We start from the raw sequence: 24,255 nt of genomic DNA, 5'->3' as shown, positions 1-24,255 counted from the left end.
GAACCTTATCCACACAAGTTCCTTATTTTCGTGCCATAACACAACTGAATGTTAAAATATCACCAAATCAACTAAACCATAGAAGATAATCACAACAAAGCAAATCGCTAGACTATTTACTGTTTCGGGGGCAAACTGTTACAGAGAGTCCATTATCCTATTCTATAGAACCTTGCACCCCGTCCTGGTGCACAGAGAACCTTATCCACACAAGTTCCTTATTTTCGTGCCATAACACAACTGAATGTTAAAATATCACCAAATCAACTAAACCATAGAAGATAATCACAACAAAGCAAATCGCTAGACTATTTACTGTTTCGGGGGCAAACTGTTACAGAGAGTCCATTATCCTATTCTATAGAACCTTGCACCCCGTCCTGGTGCACAGAGAACCTTATCCACACAAGTTCCTTATTTTCGTGCCATAACACAACTGAATGTTAAAATATCACCAAATCAACTAAACCATAGAAGATAATCACAACAAAGCAAATCGCTAGACTATTTACTGTTTCGGGGGCAAACTGTTACAGAGAGTCCATTATCTTATTCTATAGAACCTTGCACCCCGTCCTGGTGCACAGAGAACCTTATCCACACAAGTTCCTTATTTTCGTGCCATAACACAACTGAATGTTAAAATATCACCAAATCAACTAAACCATAGAAGATAATCACAACAAAGCAAATCGCTAGACTATTTACTGTTTCGGGGGCAAACTGTTACAGAGAGTCCATTATCCTATTCTATAGAACCTTGCACCCCGTCCTGGTGCACAGAGAACCTTATCCACACAAGTTCCTTATTTTCGTGCCATAACACAACTGAATGTTAAAATATCACCAAATCAACTAAACCATAGAAGATAATCACAACAAAGCAAATCGCTAGACTATTTACTGTTTCGGGGGCAAACTGTTACAGAGAGTCCATTATCCTATTCTATAGAACCTTGCACCCCGTCCTGGTGCACAGAGAACCTTATCCACACAAGTTCCTTATTTTCGTGCCATAACACAACTGAATGTTAAAATATCACCAAATCAACTAAACCATAGAAGATAATCACAACAAAGCAAATCGCTAGACTATTTACTGTTTCGGGGGCAAACTGTTACAGAGAATTCATTATCTTATTCTATAGAACCTTGCACCCCGTCCTGGTGCACAGAGAACCTTATCCACACAAGTTCCTTATTTTCGTGCCATAACACAACTGAATGTTAAAATATCACCAAATCAACTAAACCATAGAAGATAATCACAACAAAGCAAATCGCTAGACTATTTACTGTTTCGGGGGCAAACTGTTACAGAGAATTCATTATCTTATTCTATAGAACCTTGCACCCCGTCCTGGTGCACAGAGAACCTTATCCACACAAGTTCCTTATTTTCGTGCCATAACACAACTGAATGTTAAAATATCACCAAATCAACTAAACCATAGAAGATAATCACAACAAAGCAAATCGCTAGACTATTTACTGTTTCGGGGGCAAACTGTTACAGAGAGTCCATTATCCTATTCTATAGAACCTTGCACCCCGTCCTGGTGCACAGAGAACCTTATCCACACAAGTTCCTTATTTTCGTGCCATAACACAACTGAATGTTAAAATATCACCAAATCAACTAAACCATAGAAGATAATCACAACAAAGCAAATCGCTAGACTATTTACTGTTTCGGGGGCAAACTGTTACAGAGAGTCCATTATCTTATTCTATAGAACCTTGCACCCCGTCCTGGTGCACAGAGAACCTTATCCACACAAGTTCCTTATTTTCGTGCCATAACACAACTGAATGTTAAAATATCACCAAATCAACTAAACCATAGAAGATAATCACAACAAAGCAAATCGCTAGACTATTTACTGTTTCGGGGGCAAACTGTTACAGAGAGTCCATTATCCTATTCTATAGAACCTTGCACCCCGTCCTGGTGCACAGAGAACCTTATCCACACAAGTTCCTTATTTTCGTGCCATAACACAACTGAATGTTAAAATATCACCAAATCAACTAAACCATAGAAGATAATCACAACAAAGCAAATCGCTAGACTATTTACTGTTTCGGGGGCAAACTGTTACAGAGAGTCCATTATCCTATTCTATAGAACCTTGCACCCCGTCCTGGTGCACAGAGAACCTTATCCACACAAGTTCCTTATTTTCGTGCCATAACACAACTGAATGTTAAAATATCACCAAATCAACTAAACCATAGAAGATAATCACAACAAAGCAAATCGCTAGACTATTTACTGTTTCGGGGGCAAACTGTTACAGAGAGTCCATTATCCTATTCTATAGAACCTTGCACCCCGTCCTGGTGCACAGAGAACCTTATCCACACAAGTTCCTTATTTTCGTGCCATAACACAACTGAATGTTAAAATATCACCAAATCAACTAAACCATAGAAGATAATCACAACAAAGCAAATCGCTAGACTATTTACTGTTTCGGGGGCAAACTGTTACAGAGAATTCATTATCTTATTCTATAGAACCTTGCACCCCGTCCTGGTGCACAGAGAACCTTATCCACACAAGTTCCTTATTTTCGTGCCATAACACAACTGAATGTTAAAATATCACCAAATCAACTAAACCATAGAAGATAATCACAACAAAGCAAATCGCTAGACTATTTACTGTTTCGGGGGCAAACTGTTACAGAGAATTCATTATCTTATTCTATAGAACCTTGCACCCCGTCCTGGTGCACAGAGAACCTTATCCACACAAGTTCCTTATTTTCGTGCCATAACACAACTGAATGTTAAAATATCACCAAATCAACTAAACCATAGAAGATAATCACAACAAAGCAAATCGCTAGACTATTTACTGTTCCGGGGGCAAACTGTTACAGAGAGTCCATTATCCTATTCTATAGAACCTTGCACCCCGTCCTGGTGCACAGAGAGCCTTATCCACACAAGTTCCTTATTTTCGTGCCATAACACAACTGAATGTTAAAATATCACCAAATCAACTAAACCATAGAAGATAATCACAACAAAGCAAATCGCTAGACTATTTACTGTTTCGGGGGCAAACTGTTACAGAGAATTCATTATTTTATTCTATAGAACTTTGCACCCCGTCCTGGTGCACAGAGAACCTTATCCACACAAGTTCCTTATTTTCGTGCCATAACACAACTGAATGTTAAAATATCACCAAATCAACTAAACCATAGAAGATAATCACAACAAAGCAAATCGCTAGACTATTTACTGTTTCGGGGGCAAACTGTTACAGAGAGTCCATTATCCTATTCTATAGAACCTTGCACCCCGTCCTGGTGCACAGAGAACCTTATCCACACAAGTTCCTTATTTTCGTGCCATAACACAACTGAATGTTAAAATATCACCAAATCAACTAAACCATAGAAGATAATCACAACAAAGCAAATCGCTAGACTATTTACTGTTTCGGGGGCAAACTGTTACAGAGAGTCCATTATCTTATTCTATAGAACCTTGCACCCCGCCCTGGTGCACAGAGAACCTTATCCACACAAGTTCCTTATTTTCGTGCCATAACACAACTGAATGTTAAAATATCACCAAATCAACTAAACCATAGAAGATAATCACAACAAAGCAAATCGCTAGACTATTTACTGTTTCGGGGGCAAACTGTTACAGAGAGTCCATTATCCTATTCTATAGAACCTTGCACCCCGTCCTGGTGCACAGAGAACCTTATCCACACAAGTTCCTTATTTTCGTGCCATAACACAACTGAATGTTAAAATATCACCAAATCAACTAAACCATAGAAGATAATCACAACAAAGCAAATCGCTAGACTATTTACTGTTTCGGGGGCAAACTGTTACAGAGAGTCCATTATCCTATTCTATAGAACCTTGCACCCCGTCCTGGTGCACAGAGAACCTTATCCACACAAGTTCCTTATTTTCGTGCCATAACACAACTGAATGTTAAAATATCACCAAATCAACTAAACCATAGAAGATAATCACAACAAAGCAAATCGCTAGACTATTTACTGTTTCGGGGGCAAACTGTTACAGAGAGTCCATTATCCTATTCTATAGAACCTTGCACCCCGTCCTGGTGCACAGAGAACCTTATCCACACAAGTTCCTTATTTTCGTGCCATAACACAACTGAATGTTAAAATATCACCAAATCAACTAAACCATAGAAGATAATCACAACAAAGCAAATCGCTAGACTATTTACTGTTTCGGGGGCAAACTGTTACAGAGAGTCCATTATCCTATTCTATAGAACCTTGCACCCCGTCCTGGTGCACAGAGAACCTTATCCACACAAGTTCCTTATTTTCGTGCCATAACACAACTGAATGTTAAAATATCACCAAATCAACTAAACCATAGAAGATAATCACAACAAAGCAAATCGCTAGACTATTTACTGTTTCGGGGGCAAACTGTTACAGAGAGTCCATTATCTTATTCTATAGAACCTTGCACCCCGCCCTGGTGCACAGAGAACCTTATCCACACAAGTTCCTTATTTTCGTGCCATAACACAACTGAATGTTAAAATATCACCAAATCAACTAAACCATAGAAGATAATCACAACAAAGCAAATCGCTAGACTATTTACTGTTTCGGGGGCAAACTGTAACATATTTGTGTTAAAGAGAGTTCATATTTGTTAAAAGTCTCAGCATGATAAAGATCTCAAAGCTTGTACCATGGCAATGTAAGCAACTCAACATAAAGGCCTAGGCCCAACATAAAGACTGTTAGAAATGTCAAATGGTGAAATCAATTCGGGACAAAATGATGAACCCTTTTAAATCATGTCAAGATGTAGCTTAAAAGGAGTCTCACCTAAACCAAAGTAATCTGAGTAGTATCATTCCTATCCATTTTACACTCTCCGAAGCAACTTAGCGCGCGGAATTGAAGCGCCATTTTGTTTATATTGAGCATGGTGCAGCCTCTATTTGATGCTAGTGGTCATTTTTCCTTAGTTTGGCCTATTGTTTTCCCTATTGTTTTGCCCCACTTCAACCCCAATTATTTCGAAAACGGTGCATTTAAGACCCTTTATCTAGAGTGTCAATCAACTCAGCGTAATTTTCTACACCAGAAACATTTAATGATTTTTTCACTTATTTTGAAAAGTATCACCCCTTCCTTAATACATTTAACCGAGGCCCTATTGTTTCACCAGGACGCGCCGCTAAAACCCCTCTATAGTAGTGAAGTAAGGAATGTTCGAAAAATATGGAAAAATAGTAAATTAGCTTTTAAGATTACCAGCTTTTGATACAATGGGTAAATATACTTCATCTCTAGCATAGTACCAGAGGTCTTGGAAATTCTATATGGTTTTGGTGTAAATTGCATCTAAAGTTTGGTCATTCCCTAGGTGGGTTATGACCAATTCAATTCACTTCAATTCATTAAATGTTCTGTTCTGCTTTTGATTGTGGGTATCTTTAACTTTGGTATTGGGAAATACCCCTAACCTAGGGGCCATCAGGGAGTTAGTATCAATGTGAAATAACTTTCATACATCATTTTAAACTTAAATTAGCGCTAGCAATTGGTTTTGAAGGGCTTTAAAACACATAATTTAAGGGGCCTGTATATATCAATGCATGTATTTAGAAGACACGTAAAGAAACAAAAATGAAAAGTTGTTCTTTGGTAGACACTTTTTCTACTTTGAAAACTTAAAGAAAACTTTTTGTTATGTAGCTACATGAAAAAAATATCTTTATAGCGTTGATACTTCAAAAGGAATAAATCGTAACACAATCAATGGAGAGAACTACAACCTCTAATTAATCTATGAAGGTGTCACAAATGTTCGCAAATAATAGTATAATGTGTAATGATGTTACAAAATTTAAATAAAGTCATTGTCTGATTCCGATGAACTTTCATCCATTTGTTGTCGCATCCCTTCCATGACTGCCTCGTATATTTCATGCTTACGTGTTCGGAGATGATAAGTGTTACTGTCCGCATCATATACACAATCAATGGGGTGAACTACAGCCTCTATACTTTCTTTGAAGGTGATGCCAATTTTCATTTTATACGTGTAGCTTTCGTCAGTCTCTTCCATCTCGGCCATTAATACAGTTTTCTCGTCGTAGTTCACATCGATTACCTTACCTACTAAAATGTTTGGAACAGCCAAAGTCGAATCATTTGTAATTAGAGCAACAATTTGATCTCTAATGGGGTAGTTCCAACAGGACAATTTTCGACGAATCCCTAAACAGTTAGCTGTATTATCTGCCAAGTGTCTTACACCCTTTTTAATTTTGTTCTCAGTTTCCATGGTATAGTATCTTAGTCTCTGAGTTCTCTGACTGTGTGACATAAGTCTTGCGATAGCTGCTTCTATGTTTTTGTCCTTTTCCTCAGACAGAACCCAGTTAACTAAACTTTTACGAAGGGTTCCTGTAGTTACATGCAATTGATCATCCGAATGTTGTGAGAATGACTTGGAGAGATAAACTGTAAATGATTCGGAACTTTCAAATGGCTCTCCACTTTTACGCATGAAAAGAAAGTCGTGTTTCTTATCTTTAAGGAGTATCCTCCTTTCTTTATCTATAAATGTTCGCAAATAGCGCTCTAAATAATCGACGCTCGAAACCGAGATCCGATTGCACCCATAAGTCGAAGAGGTTTTAAAAATGTTTATTTCCAATTCCACTGTGCCATCTTCTTTGAATATAAGATAGTTGTTATTTCTATCTCGCTCTTCATCCTTCTCTTGCACTATTTTAAGTCTTATCATGTCAGTGTTTCTTGCCGGATTAACAGTGGCAAACATTAAAAGAATTAAGAAATCATGATACAATCTTGCCTTATCTATTCTCGTGCCACAAAATGTTTCCAATTCATATTTCATTTTCTTTAATAGTTCCATTGCTTGTCCCCAGTAATAGTTTTTTTTTCTGTCCGTATTTGTATTTTTTCTCCTTCTCTCCTTTTCGTACTCTCTCTGTTAAAAGAAAAGTGAATGCAATCAGCAAAAGAAAACAACACCATCAAGAAGGAAAATGCATACAAAGTGCGTAAAGCGTAGAAGTAACCGACAGCACAACCAACGCTGTAATCTTTTCAAAGCATATTTTATATCAAATTCGCTATTGGACGACGATAATTTGGCAATCTTGGTCACTTTGGCCGTTCTTAGTTCACTTGAAACGTAGATATAAACTCTGAAGTAGATGACTTCAAATTAAATGCTTACCTGCAGCTGAGACTGTATTCTTTTCAGCTGCACAATCTCTTTTATTTCCATAAGGTTTCCGCTATTTCTCTTCACATATTTGGCAATATATAAAATCGATTGTACATAGCCTGCCACCGTGCCGTAGCTTAAGGGTTTGGCCAATCGCGTTTGCACGAAAGCATCCACTTTTTTCGTGTTAAGGCAATCTTCAATGTTTGGACTCCGTGTTTCTGTCTCTGCAACAAAAATAAAGTATTCTTTTGCTTTACCAATGATCTTTTTCACTGTTGCCTCTGCAATTTTTCCAGTGGGCCGTTCTGGATTGATTACCTTGCTGTAGAATTCAGCAATTTTCGGAAACTCATTATTAACAGCTTCATGTGTACTATTGTGTGGATCTCGGTAATTAACGCTGTAGTCTTCCATTCTAACATCTTCGAAAGATTCCACATCAGTCATGGAGTTTGTGGCCTCCCCGCACATTTCATTCGTTGAAATTTTATCGTTTGCTTCAATCGTTGTGGTGCTTTGGAGCTGTTTGAAGATTTGCTGTTTGTGTTTGCTGTTAAGTTTTTGAAAATCTCCCATATCTATCAGCCAGTGTCCCCCTTTCTGTTTTCCAAAACGTGACTGCAGCTTTGCACATATCGTCCCTTGGGCTAATCTAGCCCTTATACCCATTCGGTGGAGCATGGTTTTGAAGGCTGATCCAGTCATGTGCTGGAAATCTGTTTTAACGTCCGCCAGTGCCACGTATTGATTTCCATCAATTTCAAACAGATCTCTGTCCAGAATTTTGGTAGGTTCTAAATAAAAATATTCTGGTTACATGTATAAAAAGGAAACTGGTTCCAAGAAAACTGATAACAAAATGCAATCGTGTTGAAAAAGTCTTGTTGCAAAAGTATATGTTTCGACCATCAATCTGTGAGAAAACATCCTTTCTATTGTAAATAATTAACGATAAGGAAACAACTTGCCATGAAAATTTGAATCCATTTCGTTCTTTAACGAGGGACAATTGCTTGATCCTACAAGGAAAATATGCTGATTCAATAAAAGGAAATTATGATGTTTTGCTACAAATACTTTTTTCTACTCTATCGCCCCGCGATCTCACTACGCCCATCAAAATACGTGAAATAAATGGAAAACCAGGTTAGAGAAATTCGGTTTAGAAATTTGGTCACACCCGAACCAAGCCCCAATGAAGCTTTTCTTATAAAAACGCAATTCTAGTTATATGCATCTGGTTACATTGACAAAACAAGCTGGAAGACAACTGGTTACATGATGTAACCAGATAAAAAAGTCATCTGGTTAAAACGCGCTGCTTTCAACGGGGACTAGCCTTATTGAAACTCGTTTTATATTATTGAAACTCTTTCATAAATATCAATTCTGGTAGCATGCATCTGGTTACATCGAAAAAACCGGCTGGAAGACAACTGGTTACATGATGTAACCAGATAGAAAAACCATCTGGTTTAAACGATCTGCTTTCAACGGGAACTAGCCTTATTGAAACTCGTTTAATATTACTGACACTCTTTCATAAAACGCAATTCTTGTTATATGCATCTGGTTACATTGACAAAACAAGCTGGAAGACAACTGGTTACATTATGTAACCAGATAAAAAAGTCATCTGGTTAAAACGCGCTGCTTTCAACGGGAACTAGCCTTATTGAAACTCGTTTTATATTATTGAAACTCTTTCATAAATATCAATTCTGGTTGCATGCATCTGGTTACATCGAAAAAACCGGCTGGAAGACAACTGGTTACATGATGTAACCAGATAGAAAAACCATCTGGTTTAAACGATCTGCTTTCAACGGGAACTAGCCTTATTGAAACTCGTTTAATATTATTGACACTCTTTCATAAAACTCAATTCTGGTTGCATGCATCTGGTTACATCGACAAAACAGGCTGGAAGACAACTGGTCAATGATGTAACCAGATAAAAAAGTTATTTGGTTTAAACAATCTGGTTTCAACGGGAGCTAGCCCTAGTCAAACTAGTTACATTAAAGCGCAATTCTGGCTAAATGTTTCTAATATGATAGAGGAAACTGGTTACAAGACAACTGGTTTCATGATGAAACCAGATAGAATTTTATGCATAACAAGTTTAAACATAAAATCAAACGGACTGGACCCCCCCCCCCCCGGGCTGCGAATGCAGCAAACTACAAGCAGACCTTCCCTTTATGGAATGCGGCACCCCCCTCGTCCCTTATCACGAGAGATGCTGCCAAAAAGAAGATTCTAAAATTTTGACCTAACTCTGGCAATAGTTTTACCCTAATTTTGTGAAACAAGTTTAAGATGTAACCAGATATAAGCAATCTCGCTACGCGCATCAAACTACGTAAAATAAATGAAAAACCAGGTTAGAGAAATCAGTTTAGAAATTTGGTCACACCCGAACTAAGCCCCAATGAAGCTTTTCTTATAGAAACGCAATTCGGGTTATATGCATCTGGTTACATTGACAAAACAGGCTGGAAGACAACTGGTTACATGATGTAACCAGATAAAAAAGTTATTTGGTTTAAACAATCTGGTTTCAACGGGAGCTAGCCCTAGTCAAACTAGTTACATTAAAGCGCAATTCTGGCTAAATGTTTCTAATATCATAGAGGAAACTGGTAACAAGACAACTGATGATGAAACCAGATAGAATTTTATGCATAACAAGTTTAAACATCAAATACAAGGTGTATATTAAAAGTATCTGTTGTCAAGTTCTAAAGATTTGCACTTGTTCAAAAGAATTCTGGTGAATTGCGTTGCCGTTGCCGGTGAAATTGATTGCAAAAAATACAAACAGTAGGAACTATTGAAGTTTTTGATAATCTGGAAATAAACTCACCTAATGAATAGATAAACCAATTTTATTGTCTCACCTCAGCTGACGAGGATTGAATTAATGATTTGGTTCGCGTTTATTCGTGAACTGTACAATATACTTTCTGGTTCTTATATCCACGTTGGAGACTTTGTATCAACATCTGCTTTTATTTCATCAATCGAAAATTGCAACTACACTTCAGCAAATTCACAGTAATTCTGAAACGTTAGTTGGAACACACTCTTATATAACAAACAGTCAACATAGCTATGGTTATCAAAATAAACAAACAAATTGTAGTTAGAATTGAGAATACTATCAAAAGAAACAGTTTTGGTAAATTTAATACACGGATTATTTCCTATGGCTATCAAAATAAACAAACAAACTGTAGTTAGAATTGGGAATACAATCAAAAGAAACAGTTTTAGTAACTTTATCACACGGATTATTTCCTATGGCTATCGAAATAAACAAACAAACTGTAGTTAGAATTGGGAATACAATCAAAGGAAACAGTTTTAGCAAATTTCATACTCACATAATTTCCCACAGCATAAAACAAAAGAGCTGTTAAATGCATTCTTGTTAACTTATGTCGTGTGAGTCAGTAACAGATATGCGCAGTGACATAGGCGTTCGCAGTTACAGCAAACTTACACAGCATGCACTTTATAAGTCATAGTCATAAACCCTTATGGATGATTTTTTAAATACAGAGTTTCAGGAGTAATTGCGATTTTGAAATTTCCATTCGGACACTCGTACCACTCGGACCCCTCTGAAGCATCTGCTCCCCCGGCCCCAGTCTCCCTCTTCCATCTTTATTACCTATCCTTCAAGAGGAACTTCGTTTTCGATACAGTGGTAAGAAAATAAATTTACAGCTGGTATCACGAGCAAAGGATGAACAAAAGAACACAATAAAAAACCTTGATAAATTCTTGTTTGACAAAAAACAACACTTAATTTAACATTCATAAAAACTTGCTAATATGACGTATTGTTATAATTAATAATAACAAGTTTATACGGGAAAAAACGTGTTGTTACAACCAATCTGGTACTGAACTTATTCGCTCATTATACTATCGTTATTTGGGTGAAGTACTACAAGCACCGTACATATTTTACTTGTTCAAGTTAAAATTGATAGGCCTACGTGATATATACCGAAACTTATTATTTTTATAGAAAATTATATATCGAAAGAGAATTAAACTACATAAAAGTCACGGACTTCTTCATTCTCCAGCTCCTTATGATCCGCCAATGAATTGATGTTGTTCTGCTATTGCTCTGACGTCTATCAAAAATAAAATTTTAATAAATAACTAGGGTTTAACGGATAACACAACTGAATGTTAAAATATCACCAAATCAACTAAACCATAGAAGATAATCACAACAAAGCAAATCGCTAGACTATTTACTGTTTCGGGGGCAAACTGTTACAGAGAATTCATTATTTTATTCTATAGAACTTTGCACCCCGTCCTGGTGCACAGAGAACCTTATCCACACAAGTTCCTTATTTTCGTGCCATAACACAACTGAATGTTAAAATATCACCAAATCAACTAAACCATAGAAGATAATCACAACAAAGCAAATCGCTAGACTATTTACTGTTTCGGGGGCAAACTGTTACAGAGAATTCATTATTTTATTCTATAGAACTTTGCACCCCGTCCTGGTGCACAGAGAACCTTATCCACACAAGTTCCTTATTTTCGTGCCATAACACAACTGAATGTTAAAATATCACCAAATCAACTAAACCATAGAAGATAATCACAACAAAGCAAATCGCTAGACTATTTACTGTTTCGGGGGCAAACTGTTACAGAGAGTCCATTATCCTATTCTATAGAACCTTGCACCCCGTCCTGGTGCACAGAGAACCTTATCCACACAAGTTCCTTATTTTCGTGCCATAACACAACTGAATGTTAAAATATCACCAAATCAACTAAACCATAGAAGATAATCACAACAAAGCAAATCGCTAGACTATTTACTGTTTCGGGGGCAAACTGTTACAGAGAGTCCATTATCCTATTCTATAGAACCTTGCACCCCGTCCTGGTGCACAGAGAACCTTATCCACACAAGTTCCTTATTTTCGTGCCATAACACAACTGAATGTTAAAATATCACCAAATCAACTAAACCATAGAAGATAATCACAACAAAGCAAATCGCTAGACTATTTACTGTTTCGGGGGCAAACTGTTACAGAGAGTCCATTATCCTATTCTATAGAACCTTGCACCCCGTCCTGGTGCACAGAGAACCTTATCCACACAAGTTCCTTATTTTCGTGCCATAACACAACTGAATGTTAAAATATCACCAAATCAACTAAACCATAGAAGATAATCACAACAAAGCAAATCGCTAGACTATTTACTGTTTCGGGGGCAAACTGTTACAGAGAATTCATTATCTTATTCTATAGAACCTTGCACCCCGTCCTGGTGCACAGAGAACCTTATCCACACAAGTTCCTTATTTTCGTGCCATAACACAACTGAATGTTAAAATATCACCAAATCAACTAAACCATAGAAGATAATCACAACAAAGCAAATCGCTAGACTATTTACTGTTTCGGGGGCAAACTGTTACAGAGAGTCCATTATCTTATTCTATAGAACCTTGCACCCCGTCCTGGTGCACAGAGAACCTTATCCACACAAGTTCCTTATTTTCGTGCCATAACACAACTGAATGTTAAAATATCACCAAATCAACTAAACCATAGAAGATAATCACAACAAAGCAAATCGCTAGACTATTTACTGTTTCGGGGGCAAACTGTTACAGAGAGTCCATTATCCTATTCTATAGAACCTTGCACCCCGTCCTGGTGCACAGAGAACCTTATCCACACAAGTTCCTTATTTTCGTGCCATAACACAACTGAATGTTAAAATATCACCAAATCAACTAAACCATAGAAGATAATCACAACAAAGCAAATCGCTAGACTATTTACTGTTTCGGGGGCAAACTGTTACAGAGAGTCCATTATCCTATTCTATAGAACCTTGCACCCCGTCCTGGTGCACAGAGAACCTTATCCACACAAGTTCCTTATTTTCGTGCCATAACACAACTGAATGTTAAAATATCACCAAATCAACTAAACCATAGAAGATAATCACAACAAAGCAAATCGCTAGACTATTTACTGTTTCGGGGGCAAACTGTTACAGAGAATTCATTATCTTATTCTATAGAACCTTGCACCCCGTCCTGGTGCACAGAGAACCTTATCCACACAAGTTCCTTATTTTCGTGCCATAACACAACTGAATGTTAAAATATCACCAAATCAACTAAACCATAGAAGATAATCACAACAAAGCAAATCGCTAGACTATTTACTGTTTCGGGGGCAAACTGTTACAGAGAATTCATTATCTTATTCTATAGAACCTTGCACCCCGTCCTGGTGCACAGAGAACCTTATCCACACAAGTTCCTTATTTTCGTGCCATAACACAACTGAATGTTAAAATATCACCAAATCAACTAAACCATAGAAGATAATCACAACAAAGCAAATCGCTAGACTATTTACTGTTTCGGGGGCAAACTGTTACAGAGAGTCCATTATCCTATTCTATAGAACCTTGCACCCCGTCCTGGTGCACAGAGAACCTTATCCACACAAGTTCCTTATTTTCGTGCCATAACACAACTGAATGTTAAAATATCACCAAATCAACTAAACCATAGAAGATAATCACAACAAAGCAAATCGCTAGACTATTTACTGTTTCGGGGGCAAACTGTTACAGAGAGTCCATTATCCTATTCTATAGAACCTTGCACCCCGTCCTGGTGCACAGAGAACCTTATCCACACAAGTTCCTTATTTTCGTGCCATAACACAACTGAATGTTAAAATATCACCAAATCAACTAAACCATAGAAGATAATCACAACAAAGCAAATCGCTAGACTATTTACTGTTTCGGGGGCAAACTGTTACAGAGAATTCATTATCTTATTCTATAGAACCTTGCACCCCGTCCTGGTGCACAGAGAACCTTATCCACACAAGTTCCTTATTTTCGTGCCATAACACAACTGAATGTTAAAATATCACCAAATCAACTAAACCATAGAAGATAATCACAACAAAGCAAATCGCTAGACTATTTACTGTTTCGGGGGCAAACTGTTACAGAGAATTCATTATCTTATTCTATAGAACCTTGCACCCCGTCCTGGTGCACAGAGAACCTTATCCACACAAGTTCCTTATTTTCGTGCCATAACACAACTGAATGTTAAAATATCACCAAATCAACTAAACCATAGAAGATAATCACAACAAAGCAAATCGCTAGACTATTTACTGTTCCGGGGGCAAACTGTTACAGAGAGTCCATTATCCTATTCTATAGAACCTTGCACCCCGTCCTGGTGCACAGAGAGCCTTATCCACACAAGTTCCTTATTTTCGTGCCATAACACAACTGAATGTTAAAATATCACCAAATCAACTAAACCATAGAAGATAATCACAACAAAGCAAATCGCTAGACTATTTACTGTTTCGGGGGCAAACTGTTACAGAGAATTCATTATTTTATTCTATAGAACTTTGCACCCCGTCCTGGTGCACAGAGAACCTTATCCACACAAGTTCCTTATTTTCGTGCCATAACACAACTGAATGTTAAAATATCACCAAATCAACTAAACCATAGAAGATAATCACAACAAAGCAAATCGCTAGACTATTTACTGTTTCGGGGGCAAACTGTTACAGAGAGTCCATTATCCTATTCTATAGAACCTTGCACCCCGTCCTGGTGCACAGAGAACCTTATCCACACAAGTTCCTTATTTTCGTGCCATAACACAACTGAATGTTAAAATATCACCAAATCAACTAAACCATAGAAGATAATCACAACAAAGCAAATCGCTAGACTATTTACTGTTTCGGGGGCAAACTGTTACAGAGAGTCCATTATCCTATTCTATAGAACCTTGCACCCCGTCCTGGTGCACAGAGAACCTTATCCACACAAGTTCCTTATTTTCGTGCCATAACACAACTGAATGTTAAAATATCACCAAATCAACTAAACCATAGAAGATAATCACAACAAAGCAAATCGCTAGACTATTTACTGTTTCGGGGGCAAACTGTTACAGAGAGTCCATTATCCTATTCTATAGAACCTTGCACCCCGTCCTGGTGCACAGAGAACCTTATCCACACAAGTTCCTTATTTTCGTGCCATAACACAACTGAATGTTAAAATATCACCAAATCAACTAAACCATAGAAGATAATCACAACAAAGCAAATCGCTAGACTATTTACTGTTTCGGGGGCAAACTGTTACAGAGAATTCATTATCTTATTCTATAGAACCTTGCACCCCGTCCTGGTGCACAGAGAACCTTATCCACACAAGTTCCTTATTTTCGTGCCATAACACAACTGAATGTTAAAATATCACCAAATCAACTAAACCATAGAAGATAATCACAACAAAGCAAATCGCTAGACTATTTACTGTTTCGGGGGCAAACTGTTACAGAGAGTCCATTATCTTATTCTATAGAACCTTGCACCCCGTCCTGGTGCACAGAGAACCTTATCCACACAAGTTCCTTATTTTCGTGCCATAACACAACTGAATGTTAAAATATCACCAAATCAACTAAACCATAGAAGATAATCACAACAAAGCAAATCGCTAGACTATTTACTGTTTCGGGGGCAAACTGTTACAGAGAGTCCATTATCCTATTCTATAGAACCTTGCACCCCGTCCTGGTGCACAGAGAACCTTATCCACACAAGTTCCTTATTTTCGTGCCATAACACAACTGAATGTTAAAATATCACCAAATCAACTAAACCATAGAAGATAATCACAACAAAGCAAATCGCTAGACTATTTACTGTTTCGGGGGCAAACTGTTACAGAGAGTCCATTATCCTATTCTATAGAACCTTGCACCCCGTCCTGGTGCACAGAGAACCTTATCCACACAAGTTCCTTATTTTCGTGCCATAACACAACTGAATGTTAAAATATCACCAAATCAACTAAACCATAGAAGATAATCACAACAAAGCAAATCGCTAGACTATTTACTGTTTCGGGGGCAAACTGTTACAGAGAATTCATTATCTTATTCTATAGAACCTTGCACCCCGTCCTGGTGCACAGAGAACCTTATCCACACAAGTTCCTTATTTTCGTGCCATAACACAACTGAATGTTAAAATATCACCAAATCAACTAAACCATAGAAGATAATCACAACAAAGCAAATCGCTAGACTATTTACTGTTTCGGGGGCAAACTGTTACAGAGAATTCATTATCTTATTCTATAGAACCTTGCACCCCGTCCTGGTGCACAGAGAACCTTATCCACACAAGTTCCTTATTTTCGTGCCATAACACAACTGAATGTTAAAATATCACCAAATCAACTAAACCATAGAAGATAATCACAACAAAGCAAATCGCTAGACTATTTACTGTTTCGGGGGCAAACTGTTACAGAGAGTCCATTATCCTATTCTATAGAACCTTGCACCCCGTCCTGGTGCACAGAGAACCTTATCCACACAAGTTCCTTATTTTCGTGCCATAACACAACTGAATGTTAAAATATCACCAAATCAACTAAACCATAGAAGATAATCACAACAAAGCAAATCGCTAGACTATTTACTGTTTCGGGGGCAAACTGTTACAGAGAGTCCATTATCCTATTCTATAGAACCTTGCACCCCGTCCTGGTGCACAGAGAACCTTATCCACACAAGTTCCTTATTTTCGTGCCATAACACAACTGAATGTTAAAATATCACCAAATCAACTAAACCATAGAAGATAATCACAACAAAGCAAATCGCTAGACTATTTACTGTTTCGGGGGCAAACTGTTACAGAGAATTCATTATCTTATTCTATAGAACCTTGCACCCCGTCCTGGTGCACAGAGAACCTTATCCACACAAGTTCCTTATTTTCGTGCCATAACACAACTGAATGTTAAAATATCACCAAATCAACTAAACCATAGAAGATAATCACAACAAAGCAAATCGCTAGACTATTTACTGTTTCGGGGGCAAACTGTTACAGAGAATTCATTATCTTATTCTATAGAACCTTGCACCCCGTCCTGGTGCACAGAGAACCTTATCCACACAAGTTCCTTATTTTCGTGCCATAACACAACTGAATGTTAAAATATCACCAAATCAACTAAACCATAGAAGATAATCACAACAAAGCAAATCGCTAGACTATTTACTGTTCCGGGGGCAAACTGTTACAGAGAGTCCATTATCCTATTCTATAGAACCTTGCACCCCGTCCTGGTGCACAGAGAGCCTTATCCACACAAGTTCCTTATTTTCGTGCCATAACACAACTGAATGTTAAAATATCACCAAATCAACTAAACCATAGAAGATAATCACAACAAAGCAAATCGCTAGACTATTTACTGTTTCGGGGGCAAACTGTTACAGAGAATTCATTATTTTATTCTATAGAACTTTGCACCCCGTCCTGGTGCACAGAGAACCTTATCCACACAAGTTCCTTATTTTCGTGCCATAACACAACTGAATGTTAAAATATCACCAAATCAACTAAACCATAGAAGATAATCACAACAAAGCAAATCGCTAGACTATTTACTGTTTCGGGGGCAAACTGTTACAGAGAATTCATTATCTTATTCTATAGAACCTTGCACCCCGTCCTGGTGCACAGAGAACCTTATCCACACAAGTTCCTTATTTTCGTGCCATAACACAACTGAATGTTAAAATATCACCAAATCAACTAAACCATAGAAGATAATCACAACAAAGCAAATCGCTAGACTATTTACTGTTTCGGGGGCAAACTGTTACAGAGAGTCCATTATCCTATTCTATAGAACCTTGCACTCCGTCCTGTTGCACAGAGAACCTTATCCACACAAGTTCCTTATTTTCGTGCCATAACACAACTGAATGTTAAAATATCACCAAATCAACTAAACCATAGAAGATAATCACAACAAAGCAAATCGCTAGACTATTTACTGTTTCGGGGGCAAACTGTTACAGAGAGTCCATTATCCTATTCTATAGAACCTTGCACCCCGTCCTGGTGCACAGAGAACCTTATCCACACAAGTTCCTTATTTTCGTGCCATAACACAACTGAATGTTAAAATATCACCAAATCAACTAAACCATAGAAGATAATCACAACAAAGCAAATCGCTAGACTATTTACTGTTTCGGGGGCAAACTGTTACAGAGAATTCATTATCTTATTCTATAGAACCTTGCACCCCGTCCTGGTGCACAGAGAACCTTATCCACACAAGTTCCTTATTTTCGTGCCATAACACAACTGAATGTTAAAATATCACCAAATCAACTAAACCATAGAAGATAATCACAACAAAGCAAATCGCTAGACTATTTACTGTTTCGGGGGCAAACTGTTACAGAGAATTCATTATCTTATTCTATAGAACCTTGCACCCCGTCCTGGTGCACAGAGAACCTTATCCACACAAGTTCCTTATTTTCGTGCCATAACACAACTGAATGTTAAAATATCACCAAATCAACTAAACCATAGAAGATAATCACAACAAAGCAAATCGCTAGACTATTTACTGTTTCGGGGGCAAACTGTTACAGAGAGTCCATTATCCTATTCTATAGAACCTTGCACCCCGTCCTGGTGCACAGAGAACCTTATCCACACAAGTTCCTTATTTTCGTGCCATAACACAACTGAATGTTAAAATATCACCAAATCAACTAAACCATAGAAGATAATCACAACAAAGCAAATCGCTAGACTATTTACTGTTTCGGGGGCAAACTGTTACAGAGAGTCCATTATCCTATTCTATAGAACCTTGCACCCCGTCCTGGTGCACAGAGAACCTTATCCACACAAGTTCCTTATTTTCGTGCCATAACACAACTGAATGTTAAAATATCACCAAATCAACTAAACCATAGAAGATAATCACAACAAAGCAAATCGCTAGACTATTTACTGTTTCGGGGGCAAACTGTTACAGAGAATTCATTATCTTATTCTATAGAACCTTGCACCCCGTCCTGGTGCACAGAGAACCTTATCCACACAAGTTCCTTATTTTCGTGCCATAACACAACTGAATGTTAAAATATCACCAAATCAACTAAACCATAGAAGATAATCACAACAAAGCAAATCGCTAGACTATTTACTGTTTCGGGGGCAAACTGTTACAGAGAATTCATTATCTTATTCTATAGAACCTTGCACCCCGTCCTGGTGCACAGAGAACCTTATCCACACAAGTTCCTTATTTTCGTGCCATAACACAACTGAATGTTAAAATATCACCAAATCAACTAAACCATAGAAGATAATCACAACAAAGCAAATCGCTAGACTATTTACTGTTCCGGGGGCAAACTGTTACAGAGAGTCCATTATCCTATTCTATAGAACCTTGCACCCCGTCCTGGTGCACAGAGAGCCTTATCCACACAAGTTCCTTATTTTCGTGCCATAACACAACTGAATGTTAAAATATCACCAAATCAACTAAACCATAGAAGATAATCACAACAAAGCAAATCGCTAGACTATTTACTGTTTCGGGGGCAAACTGTTACAGAGAATTCATTATTTTATTCTATAGAACTTTGCACCCCGTCCTGGTGCACAGAGAACCTTATCCACACAAGTTCCTTATTTTCGTGCCATAACACAACTGAATGTTAAAATATCACCAAATCAACTAAACCATAGAAGATAATCACAACAAAGCAAATCGCTAGACTATTTACTGTTTCGGGGGCAAACTGTTACAGAGAATTCATTATCTTATTCTATAGAACCTTGCACCCCGTCCTGGTGCACAGAGAACCTTATCCACACAAGTTCCTTATTTTCGTGCCATAACACAACTGAATGTTAAAATATCACCAAATCAACTAAACCATAGAAGATAATCACAACAAAGCAAATCGCTAGACTATTTACTGTTTCGGGGGCAAACTGTTACAGAGAGTCCATTATCCTATTCTATAGAACCTTGCACCCCGTCCTGGTGCACAGAGAACCTTATCCACACAAGTTCCTTATTTTCGTGCCATAACACAACTGAATGTTAAAATATCACCAAATCAACTAAACCATAGAAGATAATCACAACAAAGCAAATCGCTAGACTATTTACTGTTTCGGGGGCAAACTGTTACAGAGAGTCCATTATCCTATTCTATAGAACCTTGCACCCCGTCCTGGTGCACAGAGAACCTTATCCACACAAGTTCCTTATTTTCGTGCCATAACACAACTGAATGTTAAAATATCACCAAATCAACTAAACCATAGAAGATAATCACAACAAAGCAAATCGCTAGACTATTTACTGTTTCGGGGGCAAACTGTTACAGAGAGTCCATTATCTTATTCTATAGAACCTTGCACCCCGTCCTGGTGCACAGAGAACCTTATCCACACAAGTTCCTTATTTTCGTGCCATAACACAACTGAATGTTAAAATATCACCAAATCAACTAAACCATAGAAGATAATCACAACAAAGCAAATCGCTAGACTATTTACTGTTTCGGGGGCAAACTGTTACAGAGAGTCCATTATCCTATTCTATAGAACCTTGCACCCCGTCCTGGTGCACAGAGAACCTTATCCACACAAGTTCCTTATTTTCGTGCCATAACACAACTGAATGTTAAAATATCACCAAATCAACTAAACCATAGAAGATAATCACAACAAAGCAAATCGCTAGACTATTTACTGTTTCGGGGGCAAACTGTTACAGAGAGTCCATTATCCTATTCTATAGAACCTTGCACCCCGTCCTGGTGCACAGAGAACCTTATCCACACAAGTTCCTTATTTTCGTGCCATAACACAACTGAATGTTAAAATATCACCAAATCAACTAAACCATAGAAGATAATCACAACAAAGCAAATCGCTAGACTATTTACTGTTTCGGGGGCAAACTGTTACAGAGAGTCCATTATCCTATTCTATAGAACCTTGCACCCCGTCCTGGTGCACAGAGAACCTTATCCACACAAGTTCCTTATTTTCGTGCCATAACACAACTGAATGTTAAAATATCACCAAATCAACTAAACCATAGAAGATAATCACAACAAAGCAAATCGCTAGACTATTTACTGTTTCGGGGGCAAACTGTTACAGAGAATTCATTATCTTATTCTATAGAACCTTGCACCCCGTCCTGGTGCACAGAGAACCTTATCCACACAAGTTCCTTATTTTCGTGCCATAACACAACTGAATGTTAAAATATCACCAAATCAACTAAACCATAGAAGATAATCACAACAAAGCAAATCGCTAGACTATTTACTGTTTCGGGGGCAAACTGTTACAGAGAATTCATTATCTTATTCTATAGAACCTTGCACCCCGTCCTGGTGCACAGAGAACCTTATCCACACAAGTTCCTTATTTTCGTGCCATAACACAACTGAATGTTAAAATATCACCAAATCAACTAAACCATAGAAGATAATCACAACAAAGCAAATCGCTAGACTATTTACTGTTCCGGGGGCAAACTGTTACAGAGAGTCCATTATCCTATTCTATAGAACCTTGCACCCCGTCCTGGTGCACAGAGAGCCTTATCCACACAAGTTCCTTATTTTCGTGCCATAACACAACTGAATGTTAAAATATCACCAAATCAACTAAACCATAGAAGATAATCACAACAAAGCAAATCGCTAGACTATTTACTGTTTCGGGGGCAAACTGTTACAGAGAATTCATTATTTTATTCTATAGAACTTTGCACCCCGTCCTGGTGCACAGAGAACCTTATCCACACAAGTTCCTTATTTTCGTGCCATAACACAACTGAATGTTAAAATATCACCAAATCAACTAAACCATAGAAGATAATCACAACAAAGCAAATCGCTAGACTATTTACTGTTTCGGGGGCAAACTGTTACAGAGAATTCATTATCTTATTCTATAGAACCTTGCACCCCGTCCTGGTGCACAGAGAACCTTATCCACACAAGTTCCTTATTTTCGTGCCATAACACAACTGAATGTTAAAATATCACCAAATCAACTAAACCATAGAAGATAATCAAAACAAAGCAAATCGCTAGACTATTTACTGTTTCGGGGGCAAACTGTTACAGAGAGTCCATTATCCTATTCTATAGAACCTTGCACCCCGTCCTGGTGCACAGAGAACCTTATCCACACAAGTTCCTTATTTTCGTGCCATAACACAACTGAATGTTAAAATATCACCAAATCAACTAAACCATAGAAGATAATCACAACAAAGCAAATCGCTAGACTATTTACTGTTTCGGGGGCAAACTGTTACAGAGAGTCCATTATCCTATTCTATAGAACCTTGCACCCCGTCCTGGTGCACAGAGAACCTTATCCACACAAGTTCCTTATTTTCGTGCCATAACACAACTGAATGTTAAAATATCACCAAATCAACTAAACCATAGAAGATAATCACAACAAAGCAAATCGCTAGACTATTTACTGTTTCGGGGGCAAACTGTTACAGAGAGTCCATTATCTTATTCTATAGAACCTTGCACCCCGTCCTGGTGCACAGAGAACCTTATCCACACAAGTTCCTTATTTTCGTGCCATAACACAACTGAATGTTAAAATATCACCAAATCAACTAAACCATAGAAGATAATCACAACAAAGCAAATCGCTAGACTATTTACTGTTTCGGGGGCAAACTGTTACAGAGAGTCCATTATCCTATTCTATAGAACCTTGCACCCCGTCCTGGTGCACAGAGAACCTTATCCACACAAGTTCCTTATTTTCGTGCCATAACACAACTGAATGTTAAAATATCACCAAATCAACTAAACCATAGAAGATAATCACAACAAAGCAAATCGCTAGACTATTTACTGTTTCGGGGGCAAACTGTTACAGAGAGTCCATTATCCTATTCTATAGAACCTTGCACCCCGTCCTGGTGCACAGAGAACCTTATCCACACAAGTTCCTTATTTTCGTGCCATAACACAACTGAATGTTAAAATATCACCAAATCAACTAAACCATAGAAGATAATCACAACAAAGCAAATCGCTAGACTATTTACTGTTTCGGGGGCAAACTGTTACAGAGAATTCATTATCTTATTCTATAGAACCTTGCACCCCGTCCTGGTGCACAGAGAACCTTATCCACACAAGTTCCTTATTTTCGTGCCATAACACAACTGAATGTTAAAATATCACCAAATCAACTAAACCATAGAAGATAATCACAACAAAGCAAATCGCTAGACTATTTACTGTTTCGGGGGCAAACTGTTACAGAGAATTCATTATCTTATTCTATAGAACCTTGCACCCCGTCCTGGTGCACAGAGAACCTTATCCACACAAGTTCCTTATTTTCGTGCCATAACACAACTGAATGTTAAAATATCACCAAATCAACTAAACCATAGAAGATAATCACAACAAAGCAAATCGCTAGACTATTTACTGTTCCGGGGGCAAACTGTTACAGAGAGTCCATTATCCTATTCTATAGAACCTTGCACCCCGTCCTGGTGCACAGAGAGCCTTATCCACACAAGTTCCTTATTTTCGTGCCATAACACAACTGAATGTTAAAATATCACCAAATCAACTAAACCATAGAAGATAATCACAACAAAGCAAATCGCTAGACTATTTACTGTTTCGGGGGCAAACTGTTACAGAGAATTCATTATTTTATTCTATAGAACTTTGCACCCCGTCCTGGTGCACAGAGAACCTTATCCACACAAGTTCCTTATTTTCGTGCCATAACACAACTGAATGTTAAAATATCACCAAATCAACTAAACCATAGAAGATAATCACAACAAAGCAAATCGCTAGACTATTTACTGTTTCGGGGGCAAACTGTTACAGAGAATTCATTATCTTATTCTATAGAACCTTGCACCCCGTCCTGGTGCACAGAGAACCTTATCCACACAAGTTCCTTATTTTCGTGCCATAACACAACTGAATGTTAAAATATCACCAAATCAACTAAACCATAGAAGATAATCACAACAAAGCAAATCGCTA

The 24,255-nt window shown here is 37.8% G+C and overlaps 2 protein-coding genes across 2 annotated transcripts in view; both read right to left on the bottom strand.

The window, feature by feature from the left end:
* LOC148960163 (uncharacterized) overlaps nt 1–8,476 on the bottom strand; it is a 35,315-nt gene extending 26,839 nt beyond the window's left edge. Inside the window, exons 1-3 of the mRNA XM_089108819.1 lie at nt 8,213–8,476; nt 7,251–8,038; nt 4,859–6,998 (exon numbers count right to left, since the gene is read on the bottom strand). Coding sequence (XP_088964945.1) covers nt 5,886–6,998; nt 7,251–8,038; nt 8,213–8,231 — 1,920 coding nt within the window. The 5' untranslated portion in view covers nt 8,232–8,476 and the 3' untranslated portion in view covers nt 4,859–5,885. The remainder of the gene's footprint in view (nt 1–4,858; nt 6,999–7,250; nt 8,039–8,212) is intronic.
* A 2,545-nt stretch (nt 8,477–11,021) lies between these two features.
* LOC148960162 (uncharacterized) overlaps nt 11,022–24,255 on the bottom strand; it is a 32,770-nt gene continuing 19,536 nt past the window's right edge. Inside the window, exon 4 of the mRNA XM_089108817.1 lies at nt 11,022–11,398. The gene's annotated coding sequence lies outside the window, so the exon portion shown is untranslated. The remainder of the gene's footprint in view (nt 11,399–24,255) is intronic.

The sequence above is a fragment of the Rhopilema esculentum genome, chromosome 6 (genome assembly GCF_057945365.1).
Source record: "Rhopilema esculentum isolate cy_ngs chromosome 6, ASM5794536v1, whole genome shotgun sequence".
Taxonomy (NCBI): domain Eukaryota; kingdom Metazoa; phylum Cnidaria; class Scyphozoa; order Rhizostomeae; family Rhizostomatidae; genus Rhopilema; species Rhopilema esculentum.
This window is presented reverse-complemented; position numbering and strand designations above follow the sequence as displayed.